The sequence below is a fragment of the Fringilla coelebs genome (assembly GCF_963513975.1).
Source record: "Fringilla coelebs genome assembly, chromosome: 19".
NCBI lineage: Eukaryota > Metazoa > Chordata > Aves > Passeriformes > Fringillidae > Fringilla > Fringilla coelebs.
Window position 1 is genome coordinate 425,679 of NC_140045.1, and position 15,782 is coordinate 441,460.

The 15,782-nt window shown below is 64.7% G+C and overlaps 1 protein-coding gene across 3 annotated transcripts; it reads right to left on the reverse strand.

Moving 5' to 3' along the window:
• Window positions 1-113: 113 nt before the first annotated feature.
• CYTH1 (cytohesin 1) lies at window positions 114-15,753 on the reverse strand. Of its 3 annotated transcripts, none has more exons than XM_084218409.1 (13): window positions 15,657-15,753; window positions 7,198-7,280; window positions 6,480-6,544; window positions 5,765-5,831; window positions 5,482-5,600; window positions 5,104-5,184; window positions 4,906-5,018; window positions 4,684-4,832; window positions 4,476-4,588; window positions 2,103-2,181; window positions 1,933-2,004; window positions 1,465-1,619; window positions 114-1,242 (listed from the first exon to the last, which is right to left on the reverse strand). In XM_084218409.1, the coding sequence occupies exons 1-13, from the start codon at window positions 15,682-15,684 to the stop codon at window positions 1,164-1,166; spliced, it is 1,203 nt and encodes a 400-aa protein (XP_084074535.1). In that variant the 5' UTR covers window positions 15,685-15,753; the 3' UTR covers window positions 114-1,163. The 3 variants fall into 3 exon arrangements, with proteins under 3 accessions (XP_084074535.1, XP_084074534.1, XP_084074536.1); XM_084218408.1 differs by lacking the exon at window positions 15,657-15,753 and adding an exon at window positions 11,759-12,511 and having other exon boundaries at window positions 2,103-2,179; window positions 4,477-4,588; XM_084218410.1 differs by lacking the exon at window positions 15,657-15,753 and adding an exon at window positions 9,615-9,731.
• Between the last annotated feature and the right edge of the window lie 29 nt (window positions 15,754-15,782).

Sequence of the window (15,782 nt, forward strand, 5' to 3'; positions counted from 1 at the left end):
ACCTCGGGCTGGGAGGAGCAAGAGCCCAGTCCAAGGCTGGGCACAGGGCAAGGGCTGACAGTGGCAGGGGACTCCTGCCCACCCCAAGCTGCACAGAGTACAGTAGGCCAAGGGAAGCGTGGTGCAAGTATTTATTTGTTGCTGATCTTCAGCACTAGTTTACAAGGCCATGGCAAATTAAAAAAAAAAAAAAAAAAGGTTAGAATAAAAAATCCTGCCCACCCGCCCCACTCCTGTGAGGCCTCTGCACTGAACCACCCACATACAAAATAATCTACAAGGAGAAAACTATACAGGAGTATTTACACCTCTGATAAATAGACTAATACTGATCCAGGCGCCTCCAGACCGTGCGTGGGGATGGGGACAGGACAAGACACAGGCGATTGTGAGGCAGAGAGGTGGGGCCACAGCCCCCACCCAGCCAGACCCCCAGCAGCAGCCATCCCGAGGGCAGGCTCCACCACGGCACCACGCCACCCTGGCACAAGGCCACGGCACAAGGATGCGCTGGGGCAATGCCACCGAGTGCTCCCACAGCTGGGTGAGGGCACATCCCGCCCTGCGTGGCACCACTGCTCATCACCAGAGTCCCTGCCCTTCGTCCCTCCTGTGTCTGGGGACCATTCCAGTGCAGGGGGTGGCTGGGAGGGTCCAAGGCAGCAGCGTGGGGACGCCCAGGACAGACCCAGGCCCGCTACAACGAGGGCCAGGAGCTGTATCCCTGCAGGGCCCCCTGGGGCTGACCGCCTGCACCCCAGCACCTGTGGCACCCCAAAACCGCCAGCTGCTCACCAACAGCTGCTCGCCCTCCTGCCACCCCAAGAGCATCTGAAGACGGGTGCTGGGGGGACCCAGAGCCATGAGGCTGCAGGCTTGCTAGGGGTCAGAGGCAGGGAGGGTGCCCGTGGTGCTGAGGCCAGGGCTCCCAGGGGTGCTGTGTTCCAACCTGAGCCTGTGAGGACGCTGTCAGGTGATGAGGCAGTGATGGGGGGCCAGAGTCACTGAGATGTCAGTGCCCCTTCCCTCCCCCCACAGTTAGGAAATGGCTAAGCTGAAGCTGGGCCCTGGGCCTCAAGGGCCAGCGTGCAGCGTGGCCCCCACCCCACATGCCCCCGTGACAGGGGAACACTTGGGCTGGCCTTGCAGGGCCAGTCTGGCTGCTAGTGCCTCTTGGTGGAGGAGACCTTCTTCTTCCTGGCAGCCAGCATCTCGTAGAAGGGGTCCCGGCTGATGGCTGCCCTGGCAGGGGAACAAGGGCTGGGTCAGGCCAGGCTGCTGCAGTGATGGGTGCCACCCGCCTGGCCTGGCCCTGGGCAGGTCCCTTTATATCCCTGGGGAAGCTTTCTTAGCCCGTCCCCTGCAGGATGCCCTGGGAAGCACTGTCCCCTTGAGGACAGCAGGCAGGTCCCTGCTGCGCCCCTGCCCAGTGCCCTGCCTCCACATGCTCCTCCAAGCACTCACTTGATGCACTTGATCCACTCCTCCTTCTCCTCAGGCGTGGGGGCAGAGATGCGATACACGGTGTGGTTCCCCTCCACCACACGCCCGTCTGCCTCTGTCTTGCAGGCCTTGATCACCTGGTCCTTGTTGTCAGGGATGTAGAGCTCAAAGCAGTTCTGGGAGGGAGAGATCGCTCAGACACAGCCCCCATTTCCAAAGGGGACCCCAGACTGGGAGGGACAAAGCAAAGCCACACACCCTGGCACAGCCACCCCAGCATGGCAGAGAGGGACAGACACACTGTGATTGTCACCCCCTGGCCCTGCATGTGCCCCTGTGGTGACCAGCCCCACTTTGATGAAGGCAATGACTGTTCTGGGACCCCCTGCCCCTCCTGTAGACACCTCAGGGTGCTGCAACAACTCCCAGCTTTTCCTGCCCAAGTCGAAGCTGCCCCCAAACCCCAGAAGACACTGCCACAGCACTCACGGGCTTCTTTGAGTCCTCCACCTCACGGATGCTCAGGTTCTCCAGGGGGATGATGCCACGGGGCTCCTTATCCTGGTGCAGCCAAGGAGAAGTTTAGCTGTGGGGCGGGACACCCCCAGTGCAGCCCCTTCCCTGCCCCAGCCCAGCTCACCCTGCAGGAGCCCACTCACCGTTGTGTACTCGAAGTAGTAAAGGCAGTTGTCGGTCAGGATGAACCAGCGCCGCTTCCACGTCTTCACCCTGCCTCCTGGGAGCAGAGAGGGCCAGTCGGGCACAGCCCTGCCGAGCGGGCCGGGCACACGGGCTCCAGCAGCGCAGCCCCGGCGGACACACAGAGCCAAGCAGAGGCAGGCAGCGGCGGGCAGCAGCAGCAGGCAGCGCACACCGCACCCACCCGAGCAGGAAGCGCACGGATGAGGATGGAGGCGAGGGCGGGACCGCTCCCACCCAAACACAGCTTCAGCACAGCTAGAGCAAACTGCGGCCAGGCAGCTCCCCGGGAGCACACGGGGACTTTCTGTCCACACTGACCACGGTCCCGCTCGTCCTGGACCCCGGGCAAGGCAGACCCAAGGCCACGGCCGAGCTCCACAGCTGCCAGCACAGCGGGAGAGGCTGCCCTGCTCCCCCCACCCGGGCCCAGCTCCCCTCCAGTGCAGCCATTGCAGCAGTGCTGAATGCAGGACGAGCACCCACCCTTGAAGGCTGGATCTGGCAGGGACACCAGAAGCCACGGTGTACACTGGGGCTCTTGCTCATCTCCTTCCCCTGCCAGGAAGGCCCTGTGGCCCCTGCTGCCCTGTGCCAGCTGGCAGCCCACCCCTGTCCCTGCCCCAGAGCAGTTCTGAGGGCCAGCACCAATGCTCCCCGACCTTGGGGTGCAGGCATTGGAGCAGTGCTGGTGCCTCATGGGGACTGCTGTGAGCCCTGAGCACAGGGCACCACGCAGACAGATCCCATCCAGCTCCAGCCACTTGGTATGCCCTAACCGCCCGTGCACAGGCTGGGGCCTCTCCTGGGGAGACCCCAAACCTGTCCCCATCCCTTGTGTCACCGGAGGCAAGGACCCACTGGCCAGGCTGAGCTGTCTGTGGACATGGTGGTGCACAGCTGGGCGGGTGGCAAGGTGCCACCACGGCCCCATCCTCCCCCAGGGTGGCAGAGCAGGCCACAGGCCTTGGGGAAGATGTGGCATGGGCAGGGCTGGCACCCCACGTCCCTGCCTGGAGGTGGAGAGGGGCTGTCTTGCAGCAGGCGAGGTCCCTGGGTGTGTGGGGTTAGCAGCAAGAGCAGCAGCAATGAGACTCATCACCAGCAATTAAAAACGCAAAGGAAACGAAGCCCCAGCAGTGTGAGCAGAGCAGGGAAAGGGGTACGTACCTCCTGGAGTTGGGGGCAAGGAAAGGAAGAGCCAAAATCATGGAAACATATAAATGAGGGAGAAAAGAAAATTAAAAAAAAAAAAGGAAAAAAAATAAAAAGAGGAACCCCAAAGCCCCCCCTTGCCCTGCGGGTCAGTGGGGCCGGGCTGCAGCAGGGAAGCTGTGAGGGGTTGGGCCAGCGGCAGGGCTGTGGGGGCTTGACTGCCCTGGCTCACTGTGGCTCTGTGGGATGGGGCTCCTTGGCTGCTGGGGACAGGGCCTGGCTCCCTCCACCCCCTGGCTGACCAGCAGGGTCCTTCCCTGCCCCCAAGACAGTTGGGGTCCACAGCCACTCTGCTGCCTCTCCTCCACCCCACTGGTGGTGACAACCTGAACCTGGGTGCGCAGGGTCCCTCTGGTCAGGGACAGGAGAGCCTGGCGCTGTGCTGTGTCCCCCCACCCCGGGCAGGGAGCAGGCAGCTCTCGCTCTCCCCTCCCAAGGGGCTGGCCACGTATCAGGAGTTCTGACCCCAGGCCGAACCCTGGGGAAACGCCCCACCGGACCCCGATCCTGCCAACACCCATTCCCCCTGCTAAACCCGGGCAGAGGATTCCCCAGAGGTGCCAAGAAGAGAAGCCACAGGAGCCAGGGCGCGGAGGCTCCGGCTGTGGAGCCGGGCGGTGCAGCAGGGATGCCATGCATGCTGCCTGCATGTGGAGCCGGGATGCGAGGTGGTAATGCTGTGGGAAGGTGAGGCAGGGGCTCGTCTGTGGTATGGAGGGGGACGCACGCAGCCTGGGGCAGCTCGCCGCTTGCTCCCGGGGGCCTGCTCCACATCCTGCTGTGACTCGGTGACCTGAAGGGCCTCGAGGTCTCTGTGCTCTGACACCAAACCCTGGTACCAGCTCCCAGGTGCCCCAGGGGCTTGCCCAGCCTAGAGGCAGAATCCCCCAGGACACCCACCCAGCCGCTCTGCAGGGCCTCATCAGCTCTGAGTCTGCTCCTGCTGCCCAGCCAAGGGAAGATGGAGGGCTGGATGTACAGCTGCCTTTCCCAGGAAGGCTGTGCCTGCCTCTGTAGCCTCCTCACGCTCTGAAGAGCCAGGCCAGCAGGAGACGTGTGGGAAGCCCAGGGGCACTGCACCCTGGCGACAGCCTGCCCTCCCTTGCTGCTGGCACTCACCGAGCTTCAGGAGCCAGCCCTCCCGGTCGGGGTTGAAGAAGGTGTGGGTGAGGTCATTGCCGTCATCCTCGGGGATTTTGAAGGGCTCATTCTTGATGCTCTCATACAGATTCTGGTACAATGACATGGAATCAGATCTGCTTTGCCCTGCAGCCCCGTGGTGGGCCCTGCTCTGGGCCAGCTTTGCAGCCTGGCCCTGGCCCTCACCTGGAGCAGCTCCTCAGGCAGGTCCCCCCCGTCATTGATGCCGCGGTTCATGGCGATGAATCGCTCTGCCGTGGGCTTGTCCTTCACGTTGGGATTGTGCAGGCTCGTGTTCAGCATGATGATGGCAAAGGACAGCACGTAGCAGGTGTCTGCAGGGGCAGAGGGGAAAGTCAGCTGTGGGGCAGGATGACACCAGGCACACCATGTGGGACAGGTGCTTACCTGTGGACTGGAAGACACCGGGGTTGCACTGGCAGTACCGCTGGGCAAAGGCCTCCATCATCCGGTCAATCTTCTGTGCCTCCCCTGGCAGCCGGAAGCTCCACAGGAACTGCCTGTGGAGAGCGAGCTGTGCTGCTGATCTGGGGGGGTCCCCAGCACCCTCCGTGGGCCACGCTCAGCTCCCAGCCCCTTACTCACCGCAGGGCCTGCACAAGGTTGAGGTCAGTGAATTCATGCAGCTCCACAAAGGCATGCAGGACTTGGATGTTAAACTCATCCCTGTGGGAACGAAGCCAGAGCACGAGGGATGCATGATCAGCAATCCTGTGACTGCTAAGTGGCTCCACTGTCCCTGCCCTTCTACAGAGTCTACTCATGCATGGGGGAAAGCTGCAGCTATCCCCTGCTTGATCCCTGGTCTGGTCTGCACGAATCACCCACTTGCAAGAGCCAGCCATGAACCGAATACCCCCAGCACCCCGGGTACCCCCAGTGAGCTGCCCCGTGAGCTCAGAGCTGCAGTGTCCCATCTCTCAGGCGGCAGGAGCCCCCCCAGGAAACCCGAGCCCAGTGCACCTCTCGCCCAGGTAGTCGCCGATGGCTGTCTTGTTGAGGCCCTCTCCCTTGTACAGGAACTGTGCAATGTCCTCACACGTGTTCTTCAGCAGGTCATTCTCAATCAAGAACTGGATGCCCTGGAGGGGTGCGAGAGAGGTGCTTGGGGGTCTGTGGCTGCCCCTGCCAGCCCCTGCCCTGGCTGCTGGCTCTGCCCCAGCCCCAGCAACCTGGACTAGGAGGTGGTAGAGCTGTGCACACACCCAGAGGCGGGTAACCAGCCCTGCTCCCCATCCCACAGTACCTTCTTGGGATCCATGTTGAACTTCTTCCTGCCCATGGCCACCTGCTTGTTCCTCTGCATGTTTTTCCTGCAAGGCATGAAGCAGCTCTGAGCACTCGGCAGGGCCCCACTGCCTCTGTGCAGCCCCTGGGGCAGTGCACTGTGGGGAGGGTCAGCCTGGACCGAGGGGACGCTGGACCCATGGAGGACAAAGGCAACACGCTGCTCTGTGTCTGCCCCACACCATGGCCCGGGGCTGCTCTTGGCCTGCCAGGCCCCAGAACAGAGTGGAGCTGCCACCCCATGTCCTTGGGGTCACCCTGAGCAGAGGGGGTGCAGGCACAGCACCTGTCAGATCACCCAGACACAGGCAGGCTTGGGCAAGCTGGCTGTGGCAGGGCTCTGGGGAGAGCAGTGGGGCTGGCAGAAGGGGACAGCCTTCATGCCCCAGTGGGTAACTGGGAATGATGCTGGGAGTCAGCTCCCACTGGGCCCCCTGATCCCGGCTGGCACTGACTGCACCAGCTCAGAATAACAAAGCTCGCCAGTGGCTGTGGCCAGACAGAGGGGCTGGGGCTTAGAAAAATAGACCTGGGAGCAGCAGATCATCCTGGAATCCTGCTCCCAGGAGCTCAGAGTGCCTGGGAAAGCGGCTCACAGCAGCACTCGTGGGCCAGGGCTCAGCTGCCCGAGGCTCCTGCGCAGCCCGAGGGGGCTCCATGGAGCTGGGACTCACCTCTCCTCCGTGGAGCCCAGGTTCTCGATCTCATTCGTCACTTCTGCTATCTCATCCTTCAGACGCTGTGGGGAGAGGGGGCAATGAGACAAGGAGAAGCCTCCCCCACAAACCCTCCAGCCCCCAATCCTGGAGACAGCCCCACTCCCCCCACAGCCCCTCCTTCTCCCCTCCACGCCCAAGCGCTGCCCAGGGGCTGAACCAGCTCAGAGGGCACCGGCAGTGGGGCTGGCTGCCCCCCACTGCTAATCCCTGCAGCACTGCCATGCTCCCAGCATGCAGGAAGGAAGAGATTCAGAGGTTAACAAAATTACCCCTAATCCCTTCAGATCATGCCCAGCATATGGCAGTAATTAGCCTCTGCTGCCTTAATCAGGGACACAACTGACAGTGTCCCAGATGAGCCCCGACCTCACAGACACTTGCCAGGGCAGTGGCCTGGCCCAGATACATGGTCCCTGCCCGTGCCAGGCAGGGGCTGGCACAGACTGGCACAACTGCACAGCCTGGAGCACTGGTGGGGACAGGAAAAGGCATGGCTGCTTTGGCAGGGCAGGGACAGCTGGCTGCCACCTGGGACCACATCCCAGCTGGGACCCTGTCCCCAGAGCCCCTCGGAGGAAGAGCTGTGGGGCAGCTGGATGGGGGTCCAGGGACCCTTCCAGCCAGGCTGCTGTCCCTGGGACAGGGGGAGTGTGTGGGTCCCTGGGCATCGTACCTGTATGTCAGCCAGCAGCTCCTGCTTTCGGCGGCGGATGTTCTCCAGCTCCTGGCACTCCTCTGGGGTCAGGTCACTGGGCACTGAGCAGAGACACGATCAGGTCAGCACGTGTGTTCCTGGCAATCAGGCCTGCCAGGCTCCTGGCACAGCCTCTGCTCCCAGCCAACAGCTGTGGGCATGGGTGGAGGCAGGACGTGGAGGTGCTGGGTGGCAGGAGGAGCTGGGCTGGCGAGCAGTGTCCCCAGCCCCCCACAGAGGCCAAGTGGCACCAATGGCATGAAAGGAATTTGAGGGCAAGGGCATCTGCTCCTTCAGACTGTGGCAGCTGCAGAGTTAGAACCAACACGGGCCCCCGCATCACCTCCAGCACTGCTTCTGCCAGCCCAGCTGGCCCCCTTTTCCCTCTGCTCTGCCTCAGCCAGGCTGCTGTGGGTGCCCATTCTGCTCCCCATGGCCGGGCAGCTCTGCTGCGCCCTGCAGCACAGGCTCCACACCGACCTGCAGCCCTGCAGGTTGTTCTGCTGCACCAGGTCAGCCCCAAACATCAACCAGCTCCTGCCCACCTTGCAGCTCCCTCTACAGTGGATTCATTATTCTGGGGCAGAGCCTGGAGCTGGTGCACCCTCCAGACAGACCTGACCTGCACACCACGACATCTACACCTTCCTGTCACTCTGGGGAGCCAGATACCCCCTCCCCAACACCATCACCCAGGGCCACCACATGGTCCCCCTTGCTTCAGGAGCATTCCTAGTGCTCCTTAGCATGTGACCTCCTTGCTTCAAGGTGACAAGGTATCCCATTCCTGTTCCCTCCAGTCCCCAAGGTCATTGGCTCCTTCAAGAGTGCTCCCAGCCCTCCTACTATGCTCATGTCTCCCACCTCTGCCAGCTGGTTCTGTGTGTTGCACCAAGGTGACTCGCAAGGACACCAAAACACCTTCCCCCCACAGCATTGTCCCCAAGGGAGGTGACAGCAGGATCTGTCAGCTCAGCTCTTGTGTCACCCCCACCTCCCGCCATGGGGTGCTGGGAACAGGCATCTGTAGAGCTGTCACCATCCTCCCCTGACCTGCTGAGGTCCCACGTGCCACCACGTACACAGCCACCACTGCCACCAGCCCGGACTCACCAGTGTCCCCAGCGCAGTCACTGCCCCTCGCCAGGGCCCAAAGACACCGTGTGCCTTTGGACCAGCACTATCCTCAGCTGTGCAACGATTCTGCCTGCACTGCCTCAGTGGGAGCTCCCTGGGTGACCCTGCACCCTGAATCTCTGAGCTCAGCACTTCCCCGGCTCTGCCCTGGGTCTGATCAGCTTCCTCCTTCACAGCCCCCTGTTGCCAAGGCTGAGGCGCCTCGGCTTGCGAAACCGTCCCTCAGACACGCCAACACTTCCCAATACTTTCGGTCTCCCATGTCGGGAAGCCCGAGCCAGACAGGTCGGCTGGTGGCACCAGGTTAAAAGTTACTTACAGTACCAGAGCTGTGTCGATGCATCCCAGCACCTTCAGCATGCCCCAGCGCCATTCTCACCATTCCCACCGGCACCAGCCCCCACTGCCAGGCCCCAGGGCGCCCAGCAAGCCCAGGCTCGCAGCGGGAGGGATGAGCTGTGTCACACCCGCTCACCAGACACAGAAACCCCCAAATCCCTGGGCTGCTGCCTGTGCCACAGGACCCTCCTGCCCAGCTGCAGGACCCTCTTGTCCAGCCACCAGATCCCCAGCCCGGCCGCAGGAAAAGCCAAATTCATGCCAGGCCTCAGGCAAGCCCTCAGCAATGCCTCTTCCTGCCCACCTGGGAGAGGACAGGGGCTCCAGCCGGGGCCGTGGCAGCCCCGGGACAGGCGTGGGGCAGATGAGAGGCTGCAGGGCAGCAGGACAGGACGGCAGGGCTGCTCCAGAGCCCCGGAAGGTCCCTCCCCGGCGGAGGCTGAGAACTCGTGACAAGCAGCCCAGCCATGTCAGCAGCAGCCAGAGGAAGAGAAACCCCAGACGCAGGAGCTTTTCTGGGGAAGGAAGGCGGCATTAACCCTTCCCTGGCTCTGCACAGCAACCGCCCTGGAGAGCCCCAGCGAGCCTGGCCGCAGGCAGAGCCGTGCCGGGGACGGGAGGCTGGAACAAACACTGGCACAGAAGTCGCACAGGGACCCACCAGACTGCAGGATCCCAGCACGGCCGGGCCTCCCCACCAGCACAGGAAGGCGGGGGTTCCCCCGGCAGGAGCCTGCCCAGGAGCAGCAGGATCTGTCCACGGGGCTCCGGGCAGCAACTGCATCCCCTCCGCAGCCACGGCCCCGCCGCACGGGGCCCTGCCGGCCTCGCCCTCTGCCCCAGCGCCGCCCGAGGGCAGCGGGGCACACACGGAGCCACGGCCACCCCCGCCCGGCCCCCCGCGCCCCGGCCCGGCTCACCGTTGCCCTCTGCCTTGAGCACCATGGTGCCAGGGCCCTCCCCGGCCCCGCCGGCCGTGCCCGAGCTGCCGTGCCCGAGCTGCCGTGCCGGGTGCGGACACCGGCAGCCTCGGTGCTTCCGCGGTGACTCAGGGCCCCCGTACCAATGAGCTCGGCGGCCTCTCGGGCGTCATCCCGGCCTCGCCAGGAGCCAGCACCAGCACCAGCACCACCCTGTTCCTGCCGCCATGAGCCACAGCCGCCAGCACCTTAACTCCTGTGCTCCCGGCTGGGTGGGAAATGGGCGCCAGGGCTGCTCCGGCTCCCTGGCTCAGGGCCGGGGGCCGGCCTGTGCCGGGGTCCCAGCCAGGCAGGCCCTGGGCTGGCCCGGCCCAGCCCTTCCTTCCTCGGAGCCTGCCAGGACACCCGACCCGGCACATCTTGAGCTCACTGCGCAGCGCCGGGCTCCCCTCCCTTCCCCTCCAGCAGCTGGGCAGCCCAGCAGACCCCCAGCCCTGCAGCTCCCCCGGCTCTGCCAGACCTCTCCACTGCAGGTCCAGGCCCTGTGCTGGCCGCGGTGACCGCTGGTGCCCGCTGCCCTCCACAGGCTCCACGGCATCTCCCACAGCTGGCTGGGACAAGAACTGGAAGCACGAGAAGGACTAGGAGCCATGCCAGCCCCCAGGGGATGTTGCTCCCCACCGTCCTGCCCCCGTGCTATGGGGTGTCTGTAGGGACCCCACTGCTCTGCACAGGACCCCTGTGTGCTGTGGGGCCGTGCCTGCAGCGGGAGCGAGCCCAGCACGTCCCTGTCCCCTGTCCCTGTCCATCCCCTGGAGAGGCTGCAATAGCTTCGGCTGCCTTGACTCAGCTAAATCCTGCTCAGCAGCACGAGATGGAGACACGGCACCCAGAATGCCAGCTATGGAGTAAGGGGAGGGTGGGATTGAGAAGCCTCGGGGTGTCCTTCGGCCCCCTGAGCCACCACAGAGCCAGCCCTGCTGCTGGCCCATGCTGTGCCACACCAGAGGGGCAACAGCCCCGGGGTCAGGCAGGCCATGGGGGTGAGCCCAGGGTCTCTGCGTGCTGCTGCGGGTGCCACCACCCCCACCCCTTGGTGGGGTCCCGTGGGGCCCCCAGAAACATCCTGCTTGTCTCCTCACACCACATCCTGTTTTCACCATGTGCACGCCCTGGGTTGCGTCAGCCCCGTCCTTCCCCACCGACAGCTGAGGTGCATCAGGAGGGAGGTTTGGGGACAGGCCCTCCTGGGCAGCTGGACCCTGTGCTCAGGACACACTCCTACTTTTGTGCAGCCCTGCCCAACACCCAATTAACCCTGCTTCCCTGACCCAGAGCCCACCAAGGAACCCCGTCCACAGCCACTACCTCGCTCCTGGTAGCCCAAGGCTCCAACATTCCCATGCACAGACCCCCAACCTCCAGCATGGCTGGGTGAGCACTAGCTCTGCCATGTCTACAGACACTGTGCATGTGCAAGGAAAGCAGCCAGGCAGGCACCTCACCTGCTCCCAGCACTGCTTATGGTGCCAGGCCTCGAGAGAAGCAGAGCCCAGCTCAGCCACAGGGGCCAAGGGGGTCCCGCAACCCCCTACCCCACTGCACAGCTCCCCAGTCCCACAGCTGGGCACGAGCCAGCAGACAGCAGCAGGTCACAGAGGAGGCTGACCTTCAGCACACCCTTCAGCGTGGCAGGAGCTGGGCTTTCCCACACAGAATTCCCTTTGGAGAGTGCCACCCTGCCCTCTGTAGCCACCGGCACTTGTTGTGATGAGGGCGACCAAGAACTCACACATGCTCTGGGGCAGGGCAGGGTAGAGGGGCTGGGGCAGGACTTGCCACGGCCATCCTGTGCTGCCTGTGACCTCCCAGCCACCACTGCTGGCTCCCCAACACCCCCGTGCCAGCACGGCACCAGCTCCAGACAGGGCAATGCCAGGCAATGGGCCCGCTGCTTTCAGAGGCCCGAGCTTGGGAAGGCCGGCAGAGGAAGGAGGCAGTGAGACGGTGAGGACACTCTGTGCTGCTTTCAGCAGGAGCCATATGGAGCCAGAGCCATATGGAGCCGGAGCCATGGGCCCCGCCGTGTCTGCTGGGGGATGGGAACCCCGCGGCACGGAGGGGAGGGGGCACGCAGTGCCTACCTGCCTTGGCAGCCACCGAGGGGCAGAGGAACGCCTGGAAACTGGAGGCGCAGAGCTCGCTGACCGTCCCCATGCTGCGGGGGTCCCACGCAGGATGCCACCAGCTCCGGGAGGGCAAGGCAGGGACAGGCAGAGGTCAGGCAGGAGCACACAGAGGCCAGACAGGTGCGCGTGGTCGAGCAGCGGGCTCCCCGGTACAAGGCAGGTAGCCAGTGCCCAGGGGAGCTCCCCGGTGCCTGGGGCAGGGCGCGAGCAGGGGAGCCGGAGCGGTCCCGGCTCTGTCTGGAGCTGGCTCTGGCTCTGCTAGGGGAGCTCCAGCCGCAGGAGCCCACGCGCCAGCCCCAGCCAATCCCCGCCGCACCGGCACACCAGCCCGTGCCACCGCCGGAGCCACAGTGGGCGCCTCAAAGCCACTTGGAGGACGAGGAGTTTCGGAACTTCCCAGCAGCCCCCCTGCCCGGGCTGCCTGCCCCCCGGCAGCCCCCTTGCCCCCGCGGGGGGCCGGCAGCGGGGTATTTTTAGAGAGGTTTTATCCCTCCGTATTAGAGCATTAAGCATCAGGAGCCGGCGGTCGCATAGCAACGAGCGCCGCATGAAGGAAGGTGCACCCAGAGAAGCGCGGCGGTGCGAGCGTGGGGGTGCCAGCACGGCCCCCGCTCCTGGGCTGCAGGGCCCGAGCCCCAGCCCTGACCCAGCCGACAGGCTCAGCCAACCCTGCGTGCCAGCACGAGCAGACAGCTCTGGTCATGCCCCAGAGGTACTGCCCACTCTGCTGTGGCCCTGGTGTGTGGGGGGCTCCTGCAGCAGGAGCCGGGGGTCATGCCCCGGGATCCCAGGCTGGGGGACAGCTGTGGAGCTGGGGAAATGCACAATATATTTCGGATATTTCGGACAGACTCTCACACCCTCCCAGCCTCCCACCCCACAGGCACTGAGCAAACCCAACCGGACTGACAGCTCCTTTCCTCAAAGCAAGAGCGATCTTGAGCACAGAGCATGGCCATGAGTAACAAACCCCAGGGCCTGTCAGGGCAGGAGCAGCTCGACAGCTCCGCTCACCCGCCCCTGCATCCACGGGGATCGCTGAGCCAGGAGTAACTTGAGCAGGGCAGGCAGAAGCCCAGACGGGGCGGGCAGTGGGGAAGGGCACCCTGGCAGGCAGGAGCAGTCCCTGATCCGAGGAGCAGTGTGACTGCAGAGAGGAGGAGAGAGTGGAGAAGGGCGGCTGACAGGGCTGCGAGGGCAGCCAGGCCCTCACTGCTGATGTGACTGACCTTCTGCTTTCAACACCACTTCCCCTTTCCCAGGGGCCAGAGCAGTGGTTGCCACATCACCAGAAGGCAAAAGGGCAAGCAAAGGGAGCCGGGGGCACAGGGGAGGCTGAGCTGGGCACGTGCTGTACAAGCGCCTGCCTGGCTCTGGACTGGCATCTGGAGAAACCCCAGTGTGGCACAGGCACGTGGGTGCTGTGACTGGATGAGGCAGGGCCAGGTGGCATCTCCCACACAGGGTGACCTGGATGTCTGGCTGGGTCCTTGCACCCTGTCCAGGTAAGGTGGGGTGTTTACAAACCATAGCTACAGCCCTGACATGACTGCAGGTGTCAGCAGCAGGGCTCATTGTTCTCTGCTCCAAACACCTCAGGAAAGGAACTGCACAACTGCCTCTGCCCAAGTCCCTGGCTCTGCTCTCCAAGCTGGTGCTACTCCAGCACTATCTTTCTTCCCCTGACTTGGGAGTCCATTCCTGAGCTCTGTACAAGAGCGGCTCCCCAAGCTGGGCCCAGCAATTTGCCCAGGCTGACCCCACACTGTGCAAGGGAAGGGCTGGGGCATCAGCAGCAGCTCCCCCAGCAGTGTTCCCTGGTGCCCAGGGACATGCCGTGGTCCCAGCATGGGACAGCCAAGCCTGTACCAAAGGGCTGCCAGCACCCTCTGGCAAAACAGGACTTTGCAGGCTGGTGGTGAGGAGGGCAGGGACTACCTGTGTGAGAAGCCCCTCAGCCAGCCTGTTGCAGAGCTGGCAGCCTCCTTTGGGAATCCCCCACACCTTGCACAGCCCACCCTGCCCCAGACAGCATGGCCCCCCTGGCACAAGCTGCTTTGCTGGAGGCTGCATCAACCCTGCTTAGAGAAATCCCTTAATCCCCAGGCCAGAGTGAGCAGTAATCCCTTGGGTGCTGCGGGATTACCAGCACTGCCCAATCCCCCTCTCCCTGGGGCCAGCCTGAGCCGCGATGGGGCCCAGCTCAGGACACAGTGCCAGGACAGCACCGTGCTCCCCACATCCTCTCACCGGTGCTGCAGCTCAGCAAGGCAGGAGCAGCCAGGATGGTTCCCCGGCAGGACACCTCTTCCTCACAGTCCAGCAGCGTTTGAGCCACACCACTGCTCTCGGTCAGTTCTGCTCCGGGATGGGTTCAGTCTCGCTGCTCTCCCCACGGGGAGATGCTGGGAAGGGGGTGGGAGTGCAGCCCCACGCCCCGGCAGGAGCAGGGGGAGCACACATCTGTGCTGCCAGCTGCTCACCCTGGGATTTGCTCTCTGCCTAGGCAGACGGCTGAAGAGAGGCCGTGAGCCGTGGGGCAGACACTGGCGTCAGCACAATCCCACCAGAAAGAGACTCCCCGTCAGCTCCCACCATGCTACAGCCTCGCAGAATGTCCTTGGCTAAACCAACTCGGCTTAAGGGCTTCAGGGCAGCTGTGGGCTGTGCTGCCCCCAGCACAGGAACAGTGGCAGGGGCTGGAGGAGGCTGTGCACTCCCTGCGTCTCCCGCGGCAGGATGAGCGGGACATTTCTAATGCTGAGAGATGACCCGGGATGTCCTCCAGGTGATTCCGGGAAGACTGAGAGGCTGCTGGCAGAACCACTCCCCACAGCGCTCTCCTGCTAATGGGTTGTATCTGACAACACCCGAGCCAGGCCGCAGCCGCCGGCACCTTCCTTATCTTACACAGTGAAGTCCTCGCAGCCCAGCTCTGTCACTTCTGGGGTGGAACAGCAGCTCCTAATCGGCCGTGTCGCACAGCTGGGCAGGAAACCGGCCATGAACCAGCACTGCCGGCAGTGGCACTTCGCTGGCACCAGCTGCTTCCAGGAAGAATGGTCACCAGCACGGCTCCAGCACTGGGGCCATGGCCCCAGACCTCACCCAGACTCCAGTCTCCCCGCAGCAAAGTCCTTGCCCAAGGAAAACCACCTGCCGACACACGGGCACCTGCCTGGGAGAGACCAGGCACAGGCAGGGTCTCCCTGCCCAGTCCCGTCCTCAGCACCGGGAGGAAGGAACGCTCTGCGGGCACGGAGGGTAAAAGGAAGCGGGAGGGGAATGCAGGGGCATGAGAGGGGAGACCCTGCAACCGCTGAGCTACCGCGGTCCGCCCTGGGAGCGGGTCCGGGCACACGCCGGGAGCTCCCGAACCGGGGGCTGTGACATTCAGCAGGCGCCATCGCGGCCAACCTGCCCCGAGCTCTGCGGGGCCGGGCTCGGCAGTGCCGGGGGAGCACCGGTGCAAAGTGCGAGCGGCCGACGGAAGGGGTGCGGGCAGCGGGCCACGGAGCTCCGCGGGCCTCGGGAGGGCGGCCCCGCGGCGCGCCCGCCCCCCGCGCTGCCGGCGGGCACCAGGTGCCAGTTCCGCCCGGCGCTTCCTCCGCCGCCGCCCGCACGATGCCGCCAAGGCCGCTCTGTCACTTGCGGGCGCACGTCCCGCCGCCACCGAATCCCCGCCCGTGCCGGAGCCACCGCCCCCGGTCCTGCACCTGGGAGCGGCCCGGCCCAAGCGCGCCCCGCCCGGTAGAGTCGCCGCCGCCCAGCGGGGACTACGGACTACCCCGGCGCCTCGCCCCGGCCAGGTGGGTGTCCCAGAGCCCCCCGCCCGCCCCCGGCCCGTACTGACCGCAGCCGCCGCCCTCCTCCTCCTCCATCCCGCCGCCGCCGCTCCGGCCCCGCCCGCGTGACGAGCGCGCCGCAGCCGCCACGGCCGGCACCACGTGACCCGGCGGGGCGGAGCCTGGCAGACCCC

Coding starts and splice junctions, on each gene's coding strand:
- CYTH1 (XM_084218408.1), bottom strand. CDS start 11,831: ATGGGGACGGTCAGCGAGCTCTGCGCCTCCAGTTTCCAGGCGTTCCTC. Junction 5,185..5,481: donor GGCGACTACCTGGGCGAGAG/GTGCACTGGGCT, acceptor TCGTTCCCACAG/GGATGAGTTTAACATCCAAG. Junction 1,620..1,932: donor TGGAGGACTCAAAGAAGCCC/GTGAGTGCTGTG, acceptor TCTCCCTCCCAG/AACTGCTTTGAGCTCTACAT.